Source organism: Strongylocentrotus purpuratus, unplaced genomic scaffold (genome assembly GCF_000002235.5).
Source record: "Strongylocentrotus purpuratus isolate Spur 01 unplaced genomic scaffold, Spur_5.0 spur5_scaffold_6, whole genome shotgun sequence".
NCBI classification, from domain to species: Eukaryota; Metazoa; Echinodermata; class Echinoidea; order Camarodonta; family Strongylocentrotidae; genus Strongylocentrotus; species Strongylocentrotus purpuratus.
The window spans coordinates 52479526-52501322 of record NW_022145612.1 but is presented as its reverse complement, the minus strand read 5'-3'; the positions used below and the strand labels follow the sequence as shown (position 1 = coordinate 52501322).

Below are 21797 nucleotides of genomic sequence, written 5' to 3'. Positions count from 1 at the left end.
TAAATCGCATTAAACTTAAAACAAAAATGCATTGTATTTCTTATCATAATAAAGGTGTACGCAAAAATACAAGGGAGACTGTCTAATTTTGCACGCATAATAGCATATCCTTTTTCCATTTGAAATTTTGTTGTTGTCGGAAATGCAACGCGAACGAGCACGAATTCTCACTTTTTTATGCATTGTGCATCTTTATATAACCTTTGATGGTAATTTGAAAATTGAATCATACTCAAGGCTTGATTTGAAAACTTTAAAAAGGCAACCTCTCTACCCTAACAACGAGGTGACGGAATATTGGGACTTGTACTATTATCATGGTGCTCTAGCCACCAGCCCCCCTCCTGCCATGTATTCACTCATTTTCTTTCAATCACTGTTATTATTTTACTTTAGAGTATTTTGTTTTAAATTTCAAATTACCCAGAAGTTTAAATATTTTACATTCATGTCGAAAATTCTACTTATACTTTGATTTTGTGTAACAAAATTATGAGTAATGAAAATATGCACTAGCATTATGATCCAGATAATAAAAAAATAACAACTGCGATGTATTCATCTGGTTTTTGTCTTTGTTTGTCCTTGTCGAATTACCCAAAAGTTTAAATATTTTACACTCAGACATTTTAATAGAAACGTAATAACTATATAAAGACATTCTGTTAATATTCTGATTTTGTGAGAAAAAATGCAAGCAATGAAATATCCTTATGCACTGACATCATTATCTAGATAATAACAAAAATAACAACTTCGATCTGATGCACTGATTTGGTTTATCTTTTTTTACTTGTCAAATAACCCGGTAGTTAAAATATTTAACACTCATGTTGAAAATGGAGTTTCAATAGAAACGTATATAATGACATTTTATTCAAATTCTGAATTTGCGCAAAAAAGTTGTGAGCAATGAAATAACCTTATGCACTGACATCATTATCTAGATAATAAAACAAATAACAACTGCGATGCAATCATTTGGTTTCGTCTTTTTCTTTCTTTGTCGAGGTCTTGATTTACTGTACGATGTATTTGGATTTCATTTTAACTTTCTTATCTTTCATAAGTTGGTCGCGATGAGAGAGGATGTATTGTTTACTAACCCTAGCTCCAAAGTGTCACAACAGTCCATACCCAAAGCTCATTGATGTCTCGTCCCCATTGTGTCTCGCGCACCTAAGTCTGGCCTTGACCAAAAAAACTTCTTCGACTCGACAACGCGCCAAGAGGCAGCTAACAAAATGAAGATGAATATGTTGAGTTGAAAGCAATAATTTGTTGATTTGTAACTCTTCGATTTCTCCCGCTCCCTCTCGGGAGTATTATGACTTCTACCCCGACTCTTTCCCGTCAGGTGTGTGCAATCTGATTTGTATTTTCACCCTCCCCACCCCCTCACCCTCTCCCTCTCTCTCCCCTCCTCTCTCTCACCCTCTCTCCCATACCGCGGAAATGGAGGTGACGTCACTCGAACCATGGCCTCCCATTGGCCGGCGGGTGATAGACTCCTACGGTGTATTGTGTGAAGCAGATGAAGAAATTGAGTGGCGATCTCTTTTAACGAGCAAGGTGATTTGTCCATTTGCGGGCGGCGCTACAATCCATACAAACTTTCGCATTTTTGTTTTGCCCCCACTCCCTCACTCCTGGAGCACACTATTTGGGGCCCGATATTGAAAACAAATAGACCTGTCGAGAAAGTTGAAACTCACGTTTTAGTTTCGTTTGCTTCTATTCTAACATCTCTCTCTGTGACAATTGCTCACAATGCATGCGTTGTGTCTCAAAGTTTCTTGACTCCTTATTTCTCTCTTCTATCCTCGAGTGACATCGGCTGACAACGTATTTTCTTCAATCAGATATTTGGAATATCCTAAATAAACATATATTAAAACACTTTGCCTCAATATCTACCACTGTGAAGTACAACAGAGGTATCCAGGAAGGTCGTTACAAGGCATCTTTCAAAAGGAGATTTCTTCGCCATAGGTTTTCTTGTCTGCACGGATAACAGCGGGAGCTGCAGGCGGGTGGTCGATACCATGTCAGCCCTATCTCTAGGCGGCCGCGAGCCGCGATCACCGACACCACACCATCACCCTCTCCATGTCCCTCGGTCCCACTCTGACAATGACCTCGCTGTCAAGACACGCTTCACGGACTTCTTCATCGAAACCATCCTCGGACCCGAGTTCGGCGGATCGAGAAAGCCGAGTAAGGCGCACCATCGTAAGGAGGATGAACACGAGGTCGAGAGACAGGACAGAACGAATGTCGCCAAGCGGTGCGATGAGGCCCGCCCGGTGGGCGCGGGGGAAAAAGCCTCCACGAAATCCTCGTCGTCGCAATCATGGCCAGCATGGGTTTACTGTACACGCTACTCGGACAGGCCGTCATCAGGTGAGAAAACATTTCTAAAACGTTTTACTTATTCTTAAGATTTTGTCAGTGTCACCCAATATTGTCAATTTTATTGAGCAATGTGCACTCTTTTGATAGCAAAACTAAAGGCAAACGTTTTAACATCACACCAATTATAATGCGATAGCCTGCATGGTATATAGCCGATATCATTTTCAAGGTTATTCTCTCTGTATTTAAACAAATAGTAAGTTGGTTGATTAACGTCACAAATTAAAACTCCCTTATGCCTTTCCACGAGTTATCTTTGTGTAGTTGTTTAGATTGTTATTAAATAATAAATCTTTTAATCTCGTCAACGTGATAATTGTCAAGGTTTATAATCTGAAGTCAACATCTTAAGTGTTTCAATAAATTAAAGCTTTATAAAATAAAGCAACTTTGCAGCCGCAAATCGAATTTTAACAATACAGCACATGATTATTTCTTAGTAGATAAGATAAACCAAATACATGTTTAATGAAACAGACAAACACACAAATACAACATGTCCGAGTTCTTTGGCGCTTAATAAAATAATGTCGAAAAGAACACAATTAGTAGTGAAAATAATGAAATAATATAATAACTTAAAGAAAGCTTAACACAATAAATTGTGTGACCCAAATAAAACGACAAATGTAATGAATGTATATTATGTATTTTATAATAGATGGCAAATTCGTGGACCATTCAATGTAATACTTATTCAAGCATGTATTGTTAAACCTCCGATAATTAGTCAATATTTATCCCGATGTTTACATAACTTTTATGATATTAAGGGAGAAGTTAATGACATCTGATTGAAACTTATTCTACGTCATACCTTGTAGTTTTTTTCTCTTTAAAACCCCCTCTTAATACTTTATGACACTCTTAAACAAAATTTGACTAACAAAACTAAATCTTTTATCTGTGGGAACTGAAGAAAGTGAATATGATATCAAAGAAGATGAGAAACATATGTTACCATGGTAACCGGGAAGACGGATTCTTCCGGTAATTTGTCTGGTCGTCTTATACTTGTCACATCTTTGCGCGTGATTCTCGCAACAACCAACGACCTAATTTAATAATCCCACCTCACCGCATCCTTTCCTTTCAATGTGGTCGAAATTTTCGAATCTTCCTTCCCAATTTCTGGTTGAATCTTCACAAATTTCTCCCCCTCCTCCCCTCTCGTCTTACCTGAATTAATATGAAACATATATTCATGATAATTATAGATCATTATGAACTACTGACCCCCACTCTCACATATTGATTCGCATATTCTATGGAGATAATGTAGACGTTATACGAAGTGTCAAATATTCGAGCGTTGGTGAATCTGTATTAATTGCATTGATGTTTCAATGCTATAAGGTTTAAGTCTGATAGATAATTCATAATTAAGCAATGCTACGGAAAACAATATATTACACTTAATATACTTCTGGCAGATCGCTGTCATTATTAAGCAGAAGTATTAAGAAATGTTCTATATTTTCGTCATTCTCTTGTGAAAGCACGCGAAATGTACGTGCATGGCGTCACATCAGATTCGTAACCTTTTGACCTTCAAAATGAGACTTAACTTAGATTCTTTTCGTCACGAATACGTTCTATAATTGGTCAGACTGCATGAATGCATCGTTGTTACTATCTGTATAAAGTATCAGGCATTTGCAGTAGAAAATATAAAATAATATGAAAATAGACAAACGTATACACATTCTCATTCTTTGTTACCTTTACCTACCACTTATCACCTTCAATCCGTTATTTGAAAAAAAATTTCTTCAGTTTATATCGTGTATTCGATAGAAGTGTGCACGAGTTAACATCCTTCTTGTTCCAAACTGACGATGTTATATATATAGTAGCATTTATCAACAACGAACAAAATAATCCAAATGATACAAATCATTTCAATAACTATCTTGAAAATACTTATTAATTCTGAAGTCATTACGGTAAACTATTTTTGTTATGTCATATTTTTCTTAAACGGTTTAAGTGGCTTTTATCACGTCTGTATACAATTATGCATACATGTTTGAGATACAAATTACGCCAAGCAAGCGAATAAAGCATGTTACCAAGTCTAACCAATAATGTAATACCTGTTTGTATAAATACATTTCATTTAATGATGGTTTAACATGGCAAAGTCGAGGGGAAATTAAAGACATTTCATTTTGAAAGTGGCCGTGCTAGTATTCAAAAGAGACGCATTACAAAGTGAGTTTGACAATCTAAATTTATTATTTGTTTTATTCCTGTCTACAGTTGCAAACTTTAATGGCTTGATTGATTGATATACACACGAATGCATCTCGTTATCCTCTGAAAGCTTAATGATGTGAGAAACCCGTTCAAGAGTAATAAAATTGAGTCAATGTTATCATAATTTATAAGTTGCAAGAGTAGGGTTCCGTTATTTATTATGTACAATTGATTTGTGTGCATGTGTTAATAAGTTTGGGCGTTCGCGTGTATGAACTTAATCATCATGTTTATTCTAGCCCGATTGGTTTACAGTTCAATGTTTTATTTATATGTAAGAACGTTGATTAAAAAAAAAAAAAAACGCTTTTCTGTATTTACTTATGAACCAAATGATTTAATTGTAGCATGAAACATTGAGAATATTTAGTAACACTTGCTTGGGAAACATTTATTTTTTCCCTTCTCTGTTTCTCTCCGTTTGTCATTAGGGTTTTGGAAAGAAGATAGGCCTAAATCTGAACAAGATTTTGTTATACCAAGCACAATCAATTTATGACAGAGTATACGCCCTTCCGATTTCCCCTCTAATAATATTTTGCTGTTTCAATTTAAAAAATGAATCTGTTATGTCATTATCGGAATGGTATTCAAACATAATAATGCCTTTTGTCAAATTTACTTGTTTAAACATTAAGTCTTCGGTTAAATACTCATATTGGTGAAAGATACACTCGACAACACGAGAGGGTCCTACAGATAACCCGTTATAAATGATATGGGATTCTATCTTCGTATGTATGTGTTCACAGCTCTCAGGTATCATCAAAACAATTGGGTATTGTGCTCAATTATGATAAATGATTGGTCTTCACATGATCTTTACCCATCTCGCTAAACCCCACTAGTAAAGCTTGTCATGTTATTATCATCACCCTCACACCTGTTCTAATCTTCTCTTTCCTTCTTCATTCCAACACCGTAATGTGGACGAAAAAAACGTTCGCAATTGTGAGAGGGAGAGGATAACAAGATAGAAAGAAAGAAAAATGAAATTGTATTTGTTCTAGATCGTACAACAGGTACGTTGATTTATCAACCGTGGGATATAACGCTTGACGCGGGATCTTGTGGCATCTCATTCGCGCCACGGTCTGCTGTTGTCACTCATTTCAAGCGCGCTTCCTCGCTGAGCAAAATGTTGTTACCTTATTTCATTCTCCCTCCCTCTCAATCTCCCTCTTTCTCTCTATCCATTCAATTGTCTTCTTCTGTCTCACTATCCTCTCCATTCTTTCTCCATTATATATTTCTCTTTATTTGTGTTTCAATTCTCTTGTTTCCCATTGCTTATACATTGCGAAGGACTAGCATGGGAAAAAATAAAGGGATTGTGTCTAGTCCCATGGCATATTGTTCAAAATTAATGTATACGACTCGTCCCCCTTTTATCGGTTTTCTAACTCTCTATCTTGTTCTTTTTCATCCTATTACATTTATGTCACCCTAACCCTACCTCTTCTCCTCTCTCTTCGTTTCTCCGCCCCTCTCTCTCTCTCTCTTGAGGGATTGAAGGCAAGGAGCGAATTGTGTCGTATAATGGTACGCAGTTGAAATTGTCTAATTACCTTATTCATTCTATCTGTCTGTCTAAAAGTAAATATGACTTCGTCTTTCTCGGGTCCTTTCCACTCTCAACCTTTTTCTATTTTGTCCTTACTACTTTCTTTGTTTCTTTCTCCCCCTCTCCCTCTCTCCGTCCTACATTTTGAGGGACAGGGGGTGAAATCTAGAGGGATTCTGTCATGTTTCGTGGTGTGTTGTTGAGATTGAAGACTCATTTTATGTCAGGCTGGGAGAGGACCTTATTAGCAGCGACAACCCCCTCGGTGTAAATGACTATTGGTGCATCTGCTGCAGGCGACGTGAAGGCCAAAGCCACGACTAATCCCCTCAATATCCCTTTTCATCTCTCCCTCTCTCTCCCAAATTAAGTCTACCCCGGAAAATGTTAAAGCCCGGATGGAGTTAGGTGTGTAAATCTGTATCCATCACGTGAGTGTTTTCATCAGGTGAGAGGGAGTGAAACTGGCTAAATCCCTTCTCCACCAATTTGATAAAATGGTTTGCGTGTAACATTTTAAGGGCACGGAAGGATTTAAAGAAAAGGAAAACAGAACAGACTCGTAGAGATAGACTGATAGAGAGGGGGACAGAATGAGGGAGTGAGAGAGAAGCAAGATCAAGGCAGGTGACATTGAGAGGAAAGCTCTTTAGTGAATCTTATTTCTATTGATCTGTTCAAGATAAAGCTGACACAAATACGTTTAAAATATTTTGTACCCTTACTGATGCTCACAGAATAGCAGTCCTTTCAAAGTGCGACCCGTGATATTGCGTTAATAGTTTATTGTGAATAGGGCAATTTAGTACATTTTTTTATGTCGCTCCCAAGTTTAAGCTCACACTTACTGCGCTTTTCATGCTTTTTGCAGTATTTGCCAGTAACGTCTGATGCCGTACAGTGCCCTAACCCTCGCGGCGGGGGATAAGCCATTACCCGATACTGGAGCGTGCGAGAGCTACTGAAAGCCGACGGGTCTGATACATAGTTTCAAACAAAAAAGTTTGCCTCAAATTTGTCAAGTTCACATTACAACGCTTGGAGTGCGATCCAACCGTGCACACCCTAAACTTCCTTATTATACACATTATTCAAGAAAAAAGCTTTGTATTGAAGCGTGAAAGTCTGCTAATTCAATAATAGAAAAACATTATTTAAGGGTCTTGTTTTATTCTTCCGGACACAGATGCTTTTACCTGATATGTTTGAGTCCTGCTGATTGCATATAACTTCTTATGAAATCTTACGTTAGTCACCAAGCGGGAAAATGGCATGTTTTCATTTTCTGCATGGTTACAGATCACAACAGATGACAAACTTTCCTTATTAGACAATTATTCACCCTCTCTGAAACTTTACGAAAAGAGCCATAACAATTGAAAACTGTTATAATGTTTTATGGAGTTAATTTCTAAGTAATATGAAGGAAATAGATCCATGTGGGGTGCAGAGAATTAATTGAGAAATTATTAGATTAAAATCTCATGTAACCTCACTAGAAAATAAAATACTATATTCTAAGGAGAATAATCAAGGCAAGAGATTGTGCCTAACAAAAGAATCTCATGAAAAGAGATACCAAAGAAAACAATATAAGAGCTGGGGCTCTGAATTATCGTCTCTTGCTGAGAGGGACTATGTCAAAACATAAAGAAAATTATATCATTCAAGAAGATTAAATGACATGAGAAAATGTTTTGTTCTGGGAAATAATATTGAGACTGTGACTATCGTATGTTTCTGATGATGATAATATTTTGAATTGTACAGATGGCCTCAAATTGAAGAGAGAAAAAAAAATCGTAAAATATTATTTGATGTGACATGTTTTTTTCTTTTTTTTCTTCTTGTGGTTATTTGTGGCACATAGCATCCAAAATTTGAAATGCAGTGTGACGCATGCAATTTGGCTTCAAAATAATTTGTGCATGCCATAATCTTTGAATTTCTTTGTTCAAAATTGTCAGATGTTTTTTTAATGCATAAAGTTTGTGAAATTATCCAAAAGCATTTCATATATAAGATAGATTTTCCTTCTCTATTGGCAACCCCATCCACTTAAAAAGGGATTGGGTTCAAAGATGATTAAATCTCAGCAGTTTTCTTTCGATAAGTACAGAATGAAGAATATCATGTACATATTACAAACAAACTTCTGTATTACTCTTTCAACAGTCGGACAAGAAGGCTTTACGTTACAAGGTTACACGATATTAAACCTCAGTAACTTTGACATATATATTTTTTTGAAATGGTGGATGCCTTGAATTATACCTTTGGTAACCGTTAAATCGACTAATTTAAACGTATTAAAGGTTTTATGCTAACACAAAAGCGGCAATGACTCATTTTCTTTTTCGATGAATGTTTCTAAATTCCCGTTATAACTTGTATAGGTCTTATACAAATATGTCTATAGAATATTTAAAAACTTATTCAATTAGTCATACAGGTTTCTTTGCTTTTCTTTTCATAAATAATTATATTGAGAGATGGTCAAATTATATTTTACACACATGGCTTAAACCCAGTCAAGGCATTGACACAGGGGAAATGTGCTTTGGAAGTTATTCTCAGTTTGGAAGCCCCCTCTTCCCCCAAAAGTCAATAAAGATGTAAATCAACAATTGGTGTATGTACTTTGATGGTTATTCCACTTTCCTTGAACAAAAATCCATAAATTTCTGGGCTGGGTGAGGTGTTCTCAATCGTTTAATTAGTATTACTTACTGGAATTAAGTGGAGGTGTCGTGGTCTTGTGGATACGTCATCGGACTGTGGCTCACAATATGGTTCACGATTCGAGTCCCACCTCGGTACTAATTTCATTTGGCAAGACATTAACCTACATATTGTCACACTCGACCCAGGTGAACTAAATGTGTACCTGGTAGGAATTAATACTTTGAAATGCTATAGAGCACCATATTATGGAAGGCATGCTAAAGCGGGGTAATTACTGCGGGGCGCCATGAGTTTCAAGTCTAATAGCCATGAGCTATAAAATAACGCACTATTATTATTATTATAATTATTAATATTATTATTGTTATTATTATCATTATTATTATTGATTTCATTATTATTATTATCGACCAAAAAGGTGCTCCGCCAAAATGACCCAGTTCTGTAACGAATAGAAATAGTGTGACATTATTTCAATGTGATACCCTTGGTTTGGTGATAATTATTTGCGTTTGTTTCTTCTCTAAACTGATTGTAATCGTTATAAGCTTTGGCATTGGTTTCACCTTAAAATCATAAATATGAATTCAAAATACAAAATGTTCAACAAAATTATTGCATCAACAGCAAATATTATATATTCACTGTTTGACGATCGATTCATGATATTATAATCATGAAGGATTTAGTATATTCTTGGGCGATATAGACGTTTGTATTTTATTTTTTAAAATATAATATTAATAATGTGTATTTTTTTTAGGGGGGAATGTCTATACATATTTTTGAAAACCTGTAACAAAGATAGTTTATTAAAGAATGGAATGAGAAATAGATGTATACGGATAAATAGGTTAGTAAGGAAGAACGATTGGAAAAGTGTGTGTGTGCGCGCGCGCGTGTGTGTGTGTGTGTGTGTGCGTGTATGTGTGAATGTTTACGAAAGAAAGAGAGAGGGTTGTGTGTGTGCGTGTATGTGCGTGTGTGATAGAGGGAGAGAGAGAGAGGGGGGAGAGAGATAGAGTGGGGAGGAGTATACTCACAAACTCTCTCTCTTTCTCTCTCTCACACACACACACACACGCACAATCTCAAATATTTTTAAGGTCTTCAAAATGTTATTGTCATTACCAGAAAGAGAAACAATATAGTACAAATGCTATCATCGCCTTTTATCATAATATATTATTATTATTATGGCAATTTAAAAGTTCGATTTTATTTCAACTGATATTTGTTTTTTACTTTTACTTTAAACACAGTTTAACGTCGAATAATCCCACGTTGGAAGGAATTTGCGTCTCTTGAAGAATGCAGGACATCGGAAAGGAAATAATTAGTTGCAATTATGTCGTGGCATACTTTTCCTCTTTCACCCCTTCCTTGGTGAATTCAGGACGCCTGTTTGTCGCGGGGTCTTTGCGAGCTGCGTACATCCCTATCTCAGCCGACCCCCTCTCTCCCAACTCCAAACTCGCCGAAATTCCCCCGGTTCTTCCCGTTGTCTAAACCCCTGATCCCGGAGTGCCCGGCACCTGTTTATTTTACTAAATTAGAATATTAGCTCCTTGGCGGGGAACACGCCACTAGGGCCCACACAAGAGAGGGTATTTAGAGTGGAAAGAAAGACCAATTTTCTTAAATATGAAATCATTTTGAAATAGGCAAATCCATCCTAAGACCCCCGGATTTCATTCATTGTAAAATCAAAGCCATCTGAGAATTGTTTGAGTAGCCCCTCCCCTAAATTGTCACCTTTTGCATTTAATCTGCCTTCTTTCCTATTTCTTTGAAGGAAACTATACTTAAATACTTTTCCTTGGATGTTTTTATTAAATATATAAAATGTATATTGGAAGTAAGCATCGGCAGCAATACCAGTATTTATCAAATTCAACATACATTAAAGGTGAACTGTATTTTAGTTGAGGACACATCACATTAATAATTGTTCCAACTTTGTTTTTAAATGCGGCCAATGTCATTCAGATGGGTTATGTAAGCCCGCTTCCCCAACAAAATTAAAAGAAAAGAATTGTTCTCTGAAGATACTGAATAATATTTATTTTTTCCCTTTTGAGTTTATTTGTTGTTGATCTTTATCGAGTTGAAAGATTTTGATAAAGCTAATTCTGAAATTTTAGTCAAATACAAAAGGCATGTTTTTGTCGAACGTTGCTTCTTTGATGTAAGAATCAACATCACTGTCGTTACATCGTTCGGCTTATTTGTGTTCCAAGATGTCATAATAATTACCAATCTAATCGTGACTTGTTAGTTTTGATTTGCTCGCTTGGCTGATCTCTGCATCTATATTTACGTCCATGATCTGTGCCTTCATTCCTCCTCGTAGATGGAAGTCAATGTTTTCGTTTTCTTCTCCTCCGCTCCCTCTCAATCAACCTGCATTCTCGTCGATGCCACCCGCCAATGTCCTGCCCACAAATTCCCGTAGTCATTATGGTCTTTTTCATCGCATATCGGGTTGAGAGACAAAATCTGAATGGATTTAAGAGTCTTACAATTTTGAAATGTGACCCCACAGTGCGCGCTTTCTTTCCCTCACTCCACACAGTCCTTTTCTATTCGTCGTTCTTTTTTGGTCTCAGATGTCAGTAAACAGACCGAAATCTAACCATTTTTTTTTCCTTTTGGCATGTGACTATGTTAGGATAACTTTCTTTTGAATCCGTGGGATAAGGATAACCCGTTTACAGGTGTTTTCTTTGGGCGAAAATATGTCAGTGTTGATATGATATCTGGTTCATATTTTGATCCCGTTCGGAGTACTGTGACAGGGAGAGGGACCGGACGACACGAAACCCCTCACGGCTCTCCCTAGCTATACCAGAAGAAACTCTCCCTAGCTATACCTGAAGGGCTTTACCCCACTTTAGGATAAAGGCATTCATTATAGTAGGGAAAGGAACGCAATCATTTGATAGAAAATAACAATATTTTGTTTGTCATAGCGTAAAATCTTTGTGCAACAATCATAATAATGATGATGAAGATAATAATGATGATGTTGATTTTATTAATAATAATAATGATAATGATGACGCTTACATATGTGTATATATATAATATTATATATACATACATACATACATGAGGTCATAAGCATCCCAAGGGATTTATGAAAGGTTTAATGGTCCAAATTAAAATCTTAATTAAATGTATACGTTTACTTTGTTAAATAAATGTTACAATGAAATAGGTTTAGACTTAACTCTACTTTAAATGGCTTCTTTGAGGCCTTTTATTCAAAGTTAGGGGATAATGTAAACTTCCCTTGCAGATATTTTTTTCAAAAGTAGAAGAAGCGTACAATCCGGTGAACCATATGGTTTTTCTCATCATTTCATTTCTCTATTGATTTATCACGTGGTGACAATGCCAATCGAATAGAGCTAGCTGTATAAAGACCCCACTAGCCTGGGGCGTGCGTCATCATACATCATCCTTTAGCCCCCTTACATGAGGAGATCTTTATGAAAGGGATACCTTCATTCTTCTCCTCATTTTTCTCCCATTTAAGGACTAATTATCGACGCATTAAATGAAACAATTAGTCACATAGACCGCCCTTCGCCTCATACGTGAGCAATTTATTCGACATGGGGCATTTGGGTGAAATCCGATGACTGTTTAACGAACTTTCTTCCCCATATCGCCCCCAGGACACCATTAACTCTGAATCTCAAATGCGTCTCTCTCTCTGATTCCCCCGTTCTCCATCTACCCCTTAACACTTGAGGTACGGCGATGATGTCTTACAATAGTGTTGTAAAGCTATTGCCAGTAGCGATATTTCAATTGTCATCGTTTTATGACAGTAAGAGCTAATGCTTTTTGTCATATACCATGTCTACATGTACGTGAAATCAGGCACCTTTTGCTTTAGGGGCAATTCTAGCGGACGAACCATTCGAAAGGCATTAATATCAATTTTGCAAAATTGCTCTGCGTTCTTTATGTTTGTGGGAATTAACAGCAGTAGGGAATCAACAGCGGCCTAGAATATCGTAGGAAGGGTTAACGACATCAACGTTCTATTTCATGATTTGAAGCCCGATATGATATTGCATTAAAATCATTCGTAAGGATTACAATGCGCGAATTTATATTTGTATTTGTTGCTATGTCAGCAACCTCGAACAAAATAAGATCGCATGATGAAGTCTCATCTAAATGGCTTCCTTTGTTCGCATTTAACATTGTTTGCAATTTGCTTACGATTAGGTGCGATTTGTTTGTAGGTATTTGTGACGATTATTATATAATCTTTTCCTAGTTCTTATAAACAGGGAAAAGTAATGATTTCTTCTCTATCAATAAAATATTATGGATTTTATAAAATGAATTTTGGCAAGATAATATAAGTTTTTCTTTGAAAAAACGTTGATAGAATAAAGATGTTAAGCAAGGGAATTGATAGGGAGTTGGATGACTTCTATTAGTTCGAGACACAGGTACCCTCAGAAACACAAGCTGGCTCGAATTCAAATCTTTAATATAATGCTTTTCGACATCCCTCCTCGCTGGGACCGTAAAGACTCATCAGGTATTGCAACGACTTGTCAATCTTGTTCTTTACTCCAGTTGATTTGTCAAAGCTGAGGATACACGTGACCAAAATAGAGAGGTGTAATTGGTTGACTAGACCTGGACAGAAAGCTATCGCGATACCTCGTGTAGCTGTTTGTTTATGTTGTATGTTTTCAATAACGTTTTGCCGTCGGCTGAAGACTTATCAATAGATGGATGAGAAAGACTCTTTAAAAGACAAATTGTATAGGAGGAGTTAGAAACTTTTGAAGAACTTAATTACAAAGAGATGCCAAAAAAACCCACATATAATTAAAGTGGAAGTGGAAGGGTGTTTTAGCAAAACTTGTTTGTAATTATACGACTTAAGTTTTACTTTGTGACTTTTCTTCAAAACGACAGACCAAATAAAGATGGACCCATTGTCGAACAATAAAACTTATCAAACTTTAGATATACGGAAGAGGAGACGAAATAGAAAATGATATGAATAAAGTCATATATCTTCTTGTGAGATAATTTTTAATTAAAATGTGTATATTATTTTCGAGAGAGAGAGAGAGAGAGAGCATAAGGAGAGGGATAATAAGAAGAGAATGGAAGGGTCTGACTAAAAGCAGACGATATTTGCAGAAGGTTGGAACGTTGACACGGGTATGAAGATGAACTGGTAAAGCAGTGAGCCTGCGAAATCCATAGACGTTAATTAGCGCTGAGTATTGCAGTCCCTGACATGTCATGTATTTATTTAAGCATGGCCATGGAAAGACCTACTTGGCAATGGACGCGAACAAATGCAAACAGAATTGTTTCAGTTACTATGTCGAGAATGCGTACCTCGGTGATGATATATCGAGTAATAGCTGAGGAGAAAGGGTGCCATCCAAATGTCAGGTGAACGGATAAAGAGCGAGAGTGTCGGAAGCCATTTTCGCAGACGATTGACGAATTGGCAATCGTCGTAATGAATAATTACAACGAGGTAGAGGGGAATTCATATGGGTGACATGATGGATTCGTTTATGTTTTCGTATATAACGAACTTGTCAAACCGGCATACCGGAGTTAAAATGCGCTAAAGCGATTAGAATGATATAGCCGTGACGAAAATAAACGCACAACGATGAACTGAAGTTTTTAACTCGTGCAATTCCTATCAAATGAAATTATAGGAAAATGATGTACGCTTAACGAAATATATTTAGGACATTTTGAATTAGCCAATTTTTTTCTCCAAAATGCTTTACAGTGTCTTCCGTTTCATACAAAATATGGCCACCCTACTAGTAGCCTATACCAAAATATGAAGATCAAACTTTAGTTGATGTGTCTGTTGAATACATGTTTACGTTTCCATTTCTTTAGATTACAGAACTAGATGTTATGACTTTTCTTATAAATGATTTGATCTTCAGCTTGTGTTTCATTCCTGAAGCAGTAAGCTTCTTTGAGATTGTAGAGGTCTGAAAGAGGGCCATCTTCCTTGTCAAAAGTCATAGTTTTCGGGAGCATTTTCCTGATAACAGAACACTTCTTGGGAAACACCGAATCAGCTGGATTTGAGTTCTTTAATCGTTGATGCTTCCTACGGCTTAACGATGTCATTATGCCATGTCTCTTGCGTCATCTCTTCCAACACAAAGCCAAAGTGAAGCTGGAGTTGTCGCTGGGGCAATTGTACTTTTGTGATCACATCATCTTGATTCTCTTTCCTCTGTCAAGCAATTGGGGGTGCGAGTGAAACCAACAGCTCAACGCAAAGTGACAAATTGGATAATCGTTCCCGCAGACGTTCAACAAGTTCGATGAATTAGCTGCGAGTTGTAACATTTTATTCAACCCGACGGGCGCAAAACAGCGCGCCAGAATCCGATTAAGCCGTGGTGGTAATGCCCTAAAAGAAAAGTTAGAGGTCGAAGCATGTATTGAGATATGTTAAAAACTTGTCGAGTCACCGCAAGCCCTTGCTTGTTTGACGACTTGGTCTTTCAGTCACCAATCAGTAAAGATGGAGCTGAAAATGGAGCGATTGTTCTGTCGATCTAACAGCCATCACTTCACACACTGTCAATGCGTTTACATGTTTGTTCACATGCATCGACTGCTAAACTTCTTCCGGTCCCAGATTGTGATCATTTTTCTTTTCCTGCCAAGTCGGAGGGAAAGAGCATAATTATCATTCGAAAAGGGGAAATCGTATACACAGCTGATTTATTAAAACAAATCAATCCAAGCTATAAGAATTCGTTATGATTTACATTCTTTGTAAATCAGACATAGCCTATTTTATATTTGTACTTTATGTATTTAAAACCATTTTACTCTTGTTTTGTTCGAAAATTCAGGAAATCATTGTTCTTGATATTTCTGGTTACATTTAACAATATTTCATAAGCATTTTCATTATTGTTATTCATACTAGAATGATTATGAAATAATTTCATAGTTATTTTCAATAAGAGGTGATACTGATTTGAATTAGGTATTATTTTAAGAGATAAATGTCAGAAGGGAATAATAATGAACAAAGAATAACGATTATATTTTGAGATGTCTCATGCTAAAGAAAAATAGTCCAAACAAAATTTCTGACATTGTTGCCGTTAAGGGCATTTAAATTTGCACATTGGTGTTGAGGATGAAACTCATGAATAAATGAGTTAGATAAACACAGCCTTCATTTCCATGAAATACTCGACAACTAGTAAACTGTTTCGTAGACCACTCGTAAATAGTGACTTTTAAAAAATTTCAAAATGACGTTTGACGTAGGCCTTTTTTGGAAAGTAACTGTTAAGAAAAATGAAAAACCATCGCCTCAGTATCCTGATTTTACATCAGAAATAAATGCAAATTGGTAGTATCCACAACTTAAGTACCTTGAGATAAGAATTGATTGTATAAGTGCTGACAATGGGATCATTTTCTTTTCTTTAGATCCCTATATTTACGACTACAGGAGTTAATGAGACAATAATAAAGAATCAAGGAAAGCGAAGTTGAAACACCAAACCAATATTCTGTATTGCCTGTATCATGAGTATCATTTGGATGAAATATATAAAGTACAAGTAACATTGCCAAATAATAGCAGTTAACATGTAAAATAGTGAGACGAATCAGAGAAACGGGGGAGACATGCATCCCTATTAATACAAACATGGGTCCTTAAGCAGCCTATGGCGCCTTGCAAGTCAGCCATGCATCGATGCGTGTGTAACGCCTGGTTAATAGCCGATATCACGTGGAAACTACATGGGTCTAGATCGGAAGTAAGTCGGAAACCCGTCACTTTAGAAATGTACATTGACGGCCATTTTAACAGTTGATATTTATCGAGCAGAAACTATTAATAGTTTAAAATTTATTCATGTTCTTGTGTAACTGTTATCATTTTTATTATCGTTTTAAGCGGTTTCGATGATTACGGCTGTGACTATTAAAAGGTTCGTCGATAGTTTGATGTGATATTATTCAAGCTCTTTTAAAAACATAATTATGTAATATCAAAACACACAAAAATGATCTTATTGCCCTTAGAATGGCAACGTCTAAATGTTGAATGTAAAATTAAATTGGGATAAGGGGTACAGACCACGTGTAATTGACGAATAGATCACTAGGATCATTAAAGAGTACACATGGTTTGTGAATTATTATGCGAGACTTATTTTAGAGAAGGGTTAACCAAAAAAGTACATTAGAAAATTAATAAAAATTGAAAGTCATTTATTTCCATCGAGTTAAGTTAGAACGAAAGAAGTGAATGGCGTTCAAATGAAGAGTATTTTTACATTAACACAGGAAATGTACAGAAAAATATTTATCAACCTTCCCAAAAATCATTTAAAATTGATGATAAATCTTACAAATAAAACAGGTAAACTTGAATATGATACATTTCTATTTTGAAAAGAGGTATGATGAATGCAAAATATCGGACTGTCCGTATCTTTCGTTTCCTCAGATTTTCAAAGAGACGTATGCGAAAGTAATGGAAGGATGTGTCAATTTCGACTATGAGAAATATATAGTTCTTACATCTTTTGTCGAATTGTACCTTAGTTTGATTGAATGTATGAATTATTTATGTCAAAGCTTTCATCTATGAACTCAATGTTATCACCAAACGTCAGGATAGATTATTAGGCCTATACTGTAACTACTTTCACTAAACAATAGGTGTTGTACTAGTTAGAAACGAATTCATATAGAAAGGAATACAGCTTAGATTTTAATAACAGCAAAGTGATAGGTATTGAATTAATCGAGGTAAATAAACAAGAATTAGTATAAAATTTTGTCTATGTTTTCATCATGACTTTTACCGTAGGTCGCAGCTAAAATAACATGTTTTACTTCAGAATTGCATGCTCACCAGCTCGGCAGTAGCAGTCTCATTCTGCGTTTGTGAGCCGTCACACACCAGTGCGCGGCCCGACCGAGCGGGGAGTGACGGTTACTTTAGGCCCTGATCGACGGCGTGCAATCCGATAGCTCTCGCTCAAGATGATGTAAATTCCAGGTGCTTTAAATACACACTTATATATAAATTTCAACGAAGAAAAAAAAAATTCTTATTTCTTTTTTTAACGGGGGGGGGGGGGGGGGGGCTTTTTTCTGTTGTACGTTCCGTTACGCTTTGAAGCTCCAGCGGTCGCGCTTGTTTAAAGTAGAAATTGGAGTTGTCTTAATATGTTTGCGCTCTACGCACATGTCATAAATCTAAATTGACTCATTAAGGTTCAGCCACAGCTGAATCTTTCCATGTCAATTGTGTGAATGCATTTTTTTTAGCTTAATGTTGAATTAAAATTATAACTATTTTATTAAATTTTGACACTATCTACTGTTATCAGTCTACACATTTTCGTCATAACATAGATTAATTTGTATAGAATTCATTTTCAAATTTATTAAATGCTAAATAAATAATCATTCTATTTGCAAAATTTAAAACTATTTTAATATTCTTTTATTCAGTAGATTAATTTCCACAAATTTGATAGATATAACTCAATAAACTCGAATAAGGTTTCTCTCGCATAAAACCAATATCTACCTGTACTTTATTCATCAATAACAAATGAAATTGGCATATCTTCTGTGTATAATTATGTCATAGCATTTGAATTCATTGAAGTATATCCGCTTGAAAAATACAAAAGCACTCGTAAAATTATGAAAGTCAGCAGATATATAGAAATATTCGAAATATTATTGAAAGGATTAGAATACGTTGAAGACAAATTTTTTAAAAGCATGGCTTTACTGGACCATGGAACTTCTAATACTGATTTAAAATCTTTCCCGTCTGTTTTCTCATCTTTTCCATATATACTATTATTATACACACATATTTTGATTATATGAGTTTTAATTAGTTTTTACGATGAAACGAACTTCCACAGGAATAAAAGAGCTTATCCTGAAGTGCGTATTTGGAGTCACTATCATTTCCTTTTTGTCCCTCAACTCCGTCTAAGAGTATAATAATTAAAAACTGTGTGTCCACTTGCGAGACGCAGACCGATCAGTAATAAAAGAAACCACATTCTTTTATATTCAATCATTCCACTTTGTGTAAAGGAACAGACGGTAAAAATTCACGGATTTGGAAAGAAAAAAGAAAAACGCGCAACTACATTTTCATTCCAAAAGGGGTCCTATCTTTGGTTGGATGTGGTCCGTGTTGGAAGCATTGTGGAACTCAAGTAGCTTTGTTCGTGCGTACTCATCCGCGGAGGTTTTAAGCTTGGGAACGTGTCTGTTTGTGAGCTGTAGCAAATAGATAGACACATCGTGGAGTGTCATATCCAATCTACTCGCCCCCCCAAAGAGGAATCTGTGATTTTTGTTTGTGTATTCCTGGATTAATTATTCATTCAAATCTCATCATCTGTTCAGCCTGATAATAATTGAGCGTGGTCATGCTTTAGCTGACATGTATTTTTTTAATTATAATATGATTCTCTCTTGACAGAGGTTGATGCCCTGTACATTACACTGAATTCCAAAGAGTAAAGAGGTGGCTACTGGATAATCAGCAAAGATCAGAAAGATTTCTTTTGCCATTAACCGATGGCCAAAAACGCGGCGGTTTTATGCTTGGTCAAGAACTGTGTGTGATGCAACTTCCATTAAAAAATATTTTATTGACACAAAATCTGTCTATTTTGTAGAACAAAGAAGCAATGATAATACATGTCATAATTGGAGAAAAAAGCAATGGCTGAATATTGATATCAACTTCCAATTGCGCTTGTACTTTCGGCTAGTAATTGTCAGTTCTCCAATTGAGTATGAATACATTTTGAGTTGCATGACATTGAAATGTATCAAAATGTTAGGGAGCCACTTCTCATCCAAAAAGGAGAATAAAACTAAGAAAAAATAGAATTACGTCTACTTTTGTTAATGTCTTTCTTGCTTTTAACGTACCATTTTACACCTCGGGTTCTAAGATAAAAAGTACAGCATTTTATTTTAGGACATCTGTAGATAACCAATAAAAACAAACGATATATTTTGGTTGTTGTAGGTTTTGTATTTTCCCAAATGGGTGTAAGAAGCACGTGTATACATAGAATTTTGTTCTATAAGAAGGGAAATCAGTTACCTCATAATTGTTAATATCGACCACACTACGTTATTCTTGTATATTATTTAATTCATAAGTTATATTCACTATTTTCTTGCTGCTTTATTCAGACCCGCGACTGACAAAAAACCCGCGTATTTCGACAACTCGATTGTTTTTCACCAGGGTTGGAATCGTGAGCACCGTGTTTAGGCTCATACCGGGAGAAAGAGGCAAACGAGGGATTACCTCTGACAAAATACAAACATCAATTGATCCTATTCCAATGCGATGCAAAATTTACAGAGGCACGAAGATTAAGCGATCTCGAATTTTATAGGCTTTTCATCCCATGGCATGACAGTTAGACAAGTTAACTCCGGAATTTTTTCTCCAGATGGCCCATTTTATGCCGTCTTTTAACAAAAACCCCATTTTTCTAAGTCGAGGGAGGAATTTTAATGCCCCTTGGTCCGTCCATACGACATGTCATCTTAGAGGGGTGTAATCCAACGCTAGCAATTTACCTAAGACTTGGCTTTGAGTTGTGAGCTGCCAAATTGACTTATTGACTTACGCAGATAGAACGAGTGGCGTAGCCTTACCGGTTTGGAAGGGGCTTGCGGGAGCCAAGTTCAAAAGGGCGACCAAAAGGCCTGATTTGAAGGGGAGCATATAATCGACGGGGGAAGCGAACCATGGCCTTCTATAAACATACATCCAAGTCTGCTACAGATGGAAATGTCATAGTGGTGGACTGGAGGAAAACAAGAGCACTGGCTTGCTTTGCATGGTCCTCTTGTAATACTATCCCGAATCAAAATAATACGGGACTCGGCGATAGTTAAGTTGTCAATGCCGCGGATTCTCAGGCGAGGTGGAGGGAAAGTTCAGGCATTTATTATATTAAAGGGGATCAAAACATTAAACGACTTATGTTTCCAAATTAACCATAATTAGATGAACTGGTTAATATTTAGAAAACGTTAGAACCTGTTAGTTTATTGTCTGCCGACCACCGAATGATTTTAATGGCAGTGTCTCATGCATTAAGTATAGAAGAAGGATTAATGAGAACAATGAAATGATACTGAATAGGGAATAAGTAAATATAGTATATTTGAAGCAAATTTTGTGAAATGAATATCCAAAACAACAGGGCACAATAATTGAAAGAGCTCCATTATTGCAGAATGTGTATACTTTAACCCAAAAGCAATTGATAATGTATTCTGTTTCATGTTTAACGATTTAGCGGTCAAATGAAATAATGTATAAACACGCACCATCAAAAAGTTTATTTTGATATGTAATTTTTTAAAGATTCTTAGTATGATAATCTCTAAAAGGTGCCCATAAATTTGCGCGAGCGACATAATTTTGTTCCTTTGCTTTTTTCGTCAAAAACTTAGGTTTGGGTTAGGGTCGCAATTGAGTTTTAGGTTCGGTTGGGGTTAGGAAAAGAAAGAGTGTTTGTTTTAGGGTTAAAGTTAGGAAATCGACTGGTGCAAGAAATACTTATTGACCGTTTGACATTACTAATACTGTCGTTATAATCTTGTGTCGTAGAACCCCTCTTCCTTTCAGGGGTACACCATACAAGCCCTTTAAACCAAACATGTTCTCTCTTACATCTACGTGCCATACATTGCCCGCTACCATCTTCCTGCTACGTCACGCTGGTATGTTAACATTTTGAATTGTGACACTTTAATTTTGATAAATAAAGATGGCGGGTGTCTA

At 36.2% G+C, this 21797-nt stretch overlaps 1 protein-coding gene across 1 annotated transcript in view; it reads left to right on the top strand.

The window, feature by feature from the left end:
- The first annotated feature begins 2045 nt into the window (after nucleotides 1-2045).
- The window catches only part of LOC115929921 (homeobox protein engrailed-like), a 41147-nt gene continuing 21395 nt past the window's right edge, over nucleotides 2046-21797 (top strand). The window contains exon 1 of the mRNA XM_031000060.1: nucleotides 2046-2403. Within this exon, the coding sequence (XP_030855920.1) occupies nucleotides 2046-2403 (358 nt within the window). The remainder of the gene's footprint in view (nucleotides 2404-21797) is intronic.